This window comes from Puntigrus tetrazona, chromosome 2, assembly GCF_018831695.1.
Source record: "Puntigrus tetrazona isolate hp1 chromosome 2, ASM1883169v1, whole genome shotgun sequence".
NCBI lineage: Eukaryota > Metazoa > Chordata > Actinopteri > Cypriniformes > Cyprinidae > Puntigrus > Puntigrus tetrazona.
The window spans coordinates 3191279-3199060 of NC_056700.1; the positions used below are offsets into that span (position 1 = coordinate 3191279).

The 7782-nt window shown below is 38.5% G+C and overlaps 1 protein-coding gene across 1 annotated transcript; it reads left to right on the forward strand.

Moving 5' to 3' along the window:
- Positions 1–2733: 2733 nt before the first annotated feature.
- Positions 2734–6169, forward strand: LOC122355741 (beta-1,3-galactosyltransferase 2-like). The gene is made up of 2 exons (XM_043254309.1): positions 2734–2788; positions 3617–6169. Exon 2 carries the CDS (start codon positions 3683–3685, stop codon positions 4802–4804), a length of 1122 nt encoding a protein of 373 aa, XP_043110244.1. The 5' UTR covers positions 2734–2788; positions 3617–3682; the 3' UTR covers positions 4805–6169.
- Positions 6170–7782: the final 1613 nt, after the last annotated feature.

Here is a 7782-nt window from a genome sequence, read left to right on the forward strand (position 1 = left end):
GGAACTATTCTTTCTTTTTTCGGCTCAATTCTCAGACTATTGGATTCATGTTTTGGGGATTTAAAAAAAAAAAAAAAAAAAAAAAGAAAAGAAAAAATGTAGCCTCTTCTCTCTTGCTTGTTCCACAGGTTTAGGTTAAGGCTGATATTCCCTGTGGCATCCTGATATTGAAGAACTTTAGAAGAGTGAATATGATAAGCTGTTCTTTCTATTCTCACGTTGATAAGATTACATTTTCCTCTTTTAGTTTGGGGGCAGGACCAGATGAATACCAGGATTTTCCACATATGCACATTCATCACAGAATAGCTTGTTTCCCGACCTGTGGTTCCTGAGAGGTATGGTCTAAAATAAAGCCATAATTGTCAGTCAAAAATACGACAAATCGAAATAAAAAGCAAAAATAATTGGAAAACCATTTCAAATCGCATAAGAAAAAACGTTTTTTGAATTATAATTCTGACAAAATTCTGCCTTGACAAAAGTCTTTTATGGCTGGCAAGATGAAATTGTCAAGAAAAGAGAAAACAGAATCATTAAGTAAAAGTAAGAAAATTGATCTTGTTATCTCTAAGGTTTGAATTGTGTGATTGGCTTTTTTTCAAATTGATGCTTCTGTAGAATACTGTGTGCGATGTATGATTTTATACACGACCAACTGTATTCTCCAAGATGTGCAATATACTGTACCATGCTTCATCATCTCTCTTCCTTAAAATCCCCATGATTTTATTGAATCTTTTTTTCTGAGAAAGCACATTAGAATTTTAGTCTGGCTTTCTGATGGACAGTTTTCCTACTGCACTTTTAATACCAATGAACAAACAAAAATAAACCGTTTTAGTGCCCCAGAAATGCCGCTGTATGGCTTCACGCTCGATGCACGTGCCCACATCTGGCCACGTACACTACAGTAATACCGCACATTAGCAAAAATCCAACGCAAAGTATGCGCACATAGTAGACTTCATCAAAGATTACACTTGTTCTCTTCCAGGTTTTACAAGTCCCGCCGTGTCACTCATGTCCAAACAGACACAATGTAGAGGTGCAATCATATTTACTGCAGGCCTGCAGTACTTTAAAAGACAAAATCAATAGAAATCGTTGGGATCTGACCTTTCATGCTATGAAGTTGCACTGCGGTACACCTGAGGTCTTCAACATGGGATCTGTGGGGAAGGAGAAGGATGCATTACACAGTTTCACTGGCATGTAGCTTTGCCACGCTCAGGTAATTAGCCACCAAAACTAAACAAGGCAGGAGGAAGAAGCGCTGAATAAACTGAACAGAGGAAATATGTTATAAAAGACAAGTCTTAGTACCATTACAAGCCCCCTATTGGAAACTCCTAACCACTTGAGAGACCTCTTAAACTGTCTTAGATAACTGGGAGAGAAGGGTAGAATAAGATATTGTCAAGATACCTTTTTATTGTAACTATGGACTATGTTGAGTGATGCAAGAATATGCTTTTTGTACAAATCAAAGTGTAAATACACAGACGACGTATCCTTGCTTTGCGGCCGAAGAACGTACGCAGTTTGCATCCAGCTTTGAATAAAGCCGCTAATTTGTTTTTTTTCCTTACAAAAATTATTGTAGCTTTATGTTACGGTTGAACCACTGATGGCAGATGGGAGTATACTGACAATATCTTTCATACTTTTCTGGATCAGTCAATGGTAGGCTCACAGGCCTTCTGGCTTACATCCAAAATATCTTGTGTTTCAAAAGACGAAACAAAGCATTTAGAGGTTTAAAACTGGATTCTATTTTTGGCCTAAATTGTATGCATTTTCCAAGCTATGTATAATCCACACAGAATTTAAATAGAATTTGTTTATTGTGCCTCTGAGAGGACCAGCATGCACATACCCTGTAAATGCAAAATACAGTCTTCATCCCTCGTATAGACCACTTTAACAGCTACTTGTTCCATTGACGTCTTTGGTCCTTGGACGTTACCAGTTAGTGTTCGAGAGCATTCAAAACTATATGACAGAAGACGCTTGATGCACAATGTGATCCCAATAAATTTAAAAATTTAAAATTAGATCCTTCTGGCTGCATGGTAGGGTGCTACGTCCAGCCTGGAAATAACAATAATTTATATTTAATTATAACATAACCAGAGCAATGGATGGGTGAAATACATCATTTGTTAAAACAGATGTGCATTAAGCAACGTAAAAGCAGAGTAATGGTTAACAGAAAAATATTTGAAATCTCAAGAATATTCGAAAAAAATATCGGCAGCAATTATTTGTGAAAGTTATAACATATCCAGATATCGGACAAATACTCTTTGGCCTGGTTTGAGACAGTTCTTAGACTAAACCAGGACTAGGCCACAGTCCAATTAGAACATTTAAAGAAATGTTATGATATAAAAATATAGTAAATAAAGATAGAGACAGAGAGAGAGAGAGAATATAAGGGTTGCAAATATAAAAGAGCACATAAATGGTCTTTTGGGACCGGACCAGAAATTTGCCTGGGGTCCTGCATATTGAGCCAAGTGTGCATCGCTGATCATTATTCACTTGACTTGACTTGAAGGAATTTCTTTTGGGACCGGACCAAGAAATTTGCCTGGGGTCCTGCATCTTGAGCCAAGTGTTAGTAATGATATCTTTTTCTGACTTAAAGCAAAGGAGTGGCGAACCATAGGGTAAGGAAGAGACTTAAATGACAAGAGCTATAAAAAGATACAATGACAAAGTCCACAGCATTTATCTGCAACAGGACTGAAGAACAGCAAACATCTCATTGTCCCAGAGAAAGGTACGTCGAAACAGACAACGCACAGGCTGTAGTAGCAGCAACATTAATAATCTTTCTACGATAAACCGTTTTCCTTTCAACATTTAAAACTGTGCGAACCGTTTTGTTTAAATTCTAAAGTGCAACGCTTTGTAGAACTGAAACACTTCAAAATATGAATAATATATCAGCTCAAAGGAGTTTTTGTATACCGAGAACACAAACTGTAAATGAAAATGTTGTGTACGAAAATAAGCAGTTGTTGATTGGTGCACTGTGTCTGTAAAATATATTTTATAATATATAATTGTATTAATTATAAAACAGCAATGCTGCAGTGAAAAAAATACTATAAACTACAACTAGGCTTAATTTCTGCCATTTAGCAAAAATGGTAACACTGTAATAAATGTGCTTATATAATAAAGTATTATACTATACACCGTCTATATTGAATATATTGAATATATTGTATATATTCAATATATTGAATCATGTATGAGATTTTAACAGAAATTTTCAACATATTTTGACAAGGATTTTCATCTGTAGCAACTGAAATTCTGAGGTGAATTTTGACCTTTGACACTTGTTCGTTCCTCTTTTGTAACAAACCAATAGTGTCTCATTTGATTTGCATTATATTTAAAGCCTGACGCACGCAAACCACACAAGATCATCATTTAAATGTTTTAGTACTGGAAGCAGCTCAAAAACATCTTTGTTTCACGCAGCCGTTCCACATAAAGACCACGATGGAACTGGTCCATCGTCAATGTTTATTTATATATATCAGGAAGAGTGTAGCATTTAAATCATATGCATAATTGCATACCTTGTTTTTTGCAGGTTTCCACGTATTTTGACACCGTTAACTCTGGCTTCGTTGGATTTTTCAAGCTTCACAAAAAGATCATGGAATTGAAGCTGATCAAGCACCGATACAACAGGGTCTCCCTTTTCTTCATTGTGCTTGTGTTTGTGGTAGGCTTCGTAATTCAAGGTCAGTGGTTTTTTCCAAACAAAATCCAAAATCCTAACAAGTTGAGGGAGCTTCAAGAGTTCCTTACTCCACTAACATCAAATGAAACTGCCGTCTCAGCTCCAGATGAAAGTTTGCAGCAGGGATCGGAAAACTCCTTACTTTTGAACATCGGTTTGAGGGAAGAGATTACAGCAGCGAGGATACTTAGAATTGAGCCTTACATGTACATCCTCAACGAGCCGAACGCATGTCTGTTGCAAGACCCTTTCTTAGTGCTTTTGATTGCGGTTGAGCCCATAAAAACGGACGCCAGGGATGCCATCAGGAAAGCGTGGGCTAATGAAAGCGTGGCTGGAGGTTTGGGTTTCGTTCGTCTTTTTTTCATAGGTGTAAATAAAGACACCCGAATAGACGGCGGCAAACTGCAGCGCACAATAGAGCAAGAAAGTCATCGATATCATGACATCATCCAGCAAGATTACAGGGACACCTACAACAACCTGACCCTGAAAACGCTGATGGGGATGTACTGGATCACAAAATACTGTCCCGAGGCCAAATACGTCATGAAGACAGACAGTGACATGTTTGTCAACACCGAATACCTCATAGAAAAACTCCTAAAACCCAAAGAGCAACCAGCACAGAAATATTTTACAGGACATCTTATGCCAGACATGTCCCCAATTCGAAACCAAGAGAGTAAATGGTACATGCCCCAAGAAGTGTACCCTGGTGGGCGATACCCCACCTTTTGCTCTGGGACTGGGTACGTCTTCTCAGGAGATGTGGCCCAAAGCATATACGTGGTATCTCTGACCATACCTAGAGTGCATTTAGAAGATGTTTATGTGGGTATGTGTCTAGCTAAGCTGAAGATAGAGCCAACACCACCACCAAATGATCAGCTGTTCAATCACTGGCGAGTGCCCTACTCGAGCTGTAGATACAGCAACCTGATCACCTCTCATTGGTTTCAACCCAATGAGATCATCCAGTTCTGGCAACACCTGCAGAGCAACAAGCACAACCCCTGCCAAACGACTGGGTAAAAGGTTCATCTTTGGAACAAAATAAATATTTTTGATCATTTGACAGCTATTAAATTACAAAAACAAACAACAAAAAAATTTCCTTATTCAGCAAATCTTCTCATTTCGTCTACTGTCATGATGGAAAGTACCATGACATATCTGTGCTTTCCTCTGCACATAAACAAGGTGCAGTGCATGTATGTTCTACAACAGCTGCACCACAAAATTCAAATGGTCAGGATAAAACAGGTCATAAATAAAACACAGTGACAAGACTTGTATTATTACAAAAGAAAATTCTGTTTTAAATAAATGCATTTATAAGATGTTCTATTCATCATTGTCCTTAAAAAAATATTATGAAGCAGCACAATTTTCGACATTGATCATTCGAAATGTTTCTTAAGCAGTAAATTAGCATATTAGAAGGATTTCTGAAGGATCATGTGACACTGAAGACAGAGCCTAGTGATTCCACATAGAGAGAGAAGCGGTCCAAGAACTGAGCCCTGAGGCACTCCATTAGTTAGCTGTTGTGACTTTAGACACCTCACCTCTTCAAGATACCTTGAAGGATCTACATGAGTTAAGACTAAAACCACTGGAATGCGGTTCCTGAGGTGCACTTTTGCCAATAGTTTTGACCGAAAGATCTGTTGGATCTCAACAAAAGCAGCTGGCTGTTCTAGCAAGATAAGTATAGAAGATTTGGAGTCTGCTCTTGCCAGTCAATTTGAATGGCAGAACAAGAAACTTGCCACAGAAATGCTCAAATACTCATCTCCCCAGCATCCTACAGAATGGAAGCTGGGCTTCAGAGGACAAGAAGTAGTGAGAATTGGAAGAGACCAAAAAGTTGAAGACCAAGGCGGGTCACTGAAGTGAGGACTTTTGAAGTCTGTGAGGGTCACAACTCTTGTGGGTCAAATGAAAGGAGAGAGAGAGTTTTATGGCTCTTTGTCTCCAAGCATGGTAATTTGCATATTGGTAGATTATAAACTAACTCAACTCTATGTTGCATAGATATCGTGTAATATACACTGTACTGGATGTAATTATATGATAACTAACAAACTGATAAGACTTTGAAACGTTTTTGTCTTAAATCAATATGTTTTATCTCCACACTTATTTTCTTTGGTGAAATTTTGTATAATACGTGCCATGAAATATCAGTCTAGAACTTGCCGGTTTCTATACTGAAGGTTTGCTTACAAAGATTTCAACTTGGATCAAGGTTTTGTGTATAATTATTTACTTTTGTGGCAAGAAGCCATGTAATAAGTGGGATAATGTACAACCAGCAGGTTGTTAGCTGCGTTATAAACCTCCTGGATGTACATTGTCCTTAACATAAAATGGTATATAATACTAAAAAAAAAAATATACAAACCGGATTCCAAAAAAGTTGGGACACTATTCAAATCGTGAATAAAAACTGAATGCAATGATGTGTAGGTGCCAACTTCTAATATTTTATTCAGAATAGAACATAACTCACGGAACAAAAGTTTAAACTAAGAAAATGTACCATTTTAAGGGAAAAATATGTTAATTCAGAATTTCATGGTGTCAACAAATCCCAAAAAAGTTGGGACAAGGACATTTTCACCACTGTGTGGCATCTCCCCTTCTTTTTACAACACTCAACAGACGTCTGGGGACAGAGGAGACCAGTTTCTCAAGTTTAGAAATAGGAATGCTCTCCCATTCTTGTCTAATACAGGCCTCTAACTGTTCAATCGTCTTGGGCCTTCTTTGTCGCACCTTCCTCTTTATGATGCGCCAAATGTTCTCTATAGGTGAAAGATCTGGACTGCAGACTGGCCATTTCAGTACCCGGATCCTTCTCCCACGCAGCCATGATGCTGTGATTGATGCAGAATGTGGTCTGGCATTATCTTGTTGAAAAATGCAGGGTCTTCCCTGAAAAAGATGACGTCTGGATGGGAGCATGTGTTGTTCTAGAACCTGAATATATTTTTCTGCATTGATGGTGCCTTTCCAGACATGCAAGCTGCCCATGCCACACGCACTCATGCAACCCCATACCATCAGAGATGCAGGCTTCTGAACCGAGCGTTGATAACAACTTGGGTTGTCCTTGTCCTCTTTGGTCCGGATGACATGGCGTCCCAGATTTCCAAAAAGAACTTCGAATCGTGACTCGTCTGACCACAGAACAGTCTTCCATTTCGCCACACTACATTTTAAATGATCCCTGGCCCAGTGTAAACGCCTGAGCTTGTGGATCTTGCTTAGAAATGGCTTCTTCTTTGCACTGTAGAGTTTCAGCTGGCAACGGCGGATGGCACGGTGGATTGTGTTCACTGACAATGGTTTCTGGAAGTATTCCTGAGCCCATTCTGTGATTTCCTTTACAGTAGCATTCCTGTTTGTGGTGCAGTGTCGTTTAAGGGCCCGGAGATCACGGGCATCCAGTATGGTTTTACGGCCTTGACCCTTTCTCACAGAGATTGTTCCAGATTCTCTGAATCTTTGGATGATGTTATGCACAGTTGATGATGATAGATGCAAAGTCTTTGCAATTTTTCACTGGGTAACACCTTTCTGATATTGCTCCACTATCTTTCTGCGCAACATTGTGGGAATTGGTGATCCTCTACCCATCTTGGCTTCTGAGAGACACTGCTACTCTGAGAAGCTCTTTTTATACCCAATCATGTTGCCAATTGACCTAATTAGTGTTAATTGGTCTTCCAGCTCCTCGTTATGCTTAAATTTACTTTTTCCAGCCTCTTATTGCTACTTGTCCCAACTTTTTTGGGATTTGTTGACACCATGAAATTCTGAATCAATATATTTTTCCCTTAAAATGGTACATTTTCTCAGTTTAAACTTTTGTTTCGTGATTTATGTTCTATTCTGAATAAAATATTAGAAGTTGGCACCTACACATCATTGCATTCAGTTTTTATTCACGATTTGTATAGTGTCCCAACTTTTTTGGAATCCGGTTTGTACAAGACCTATAA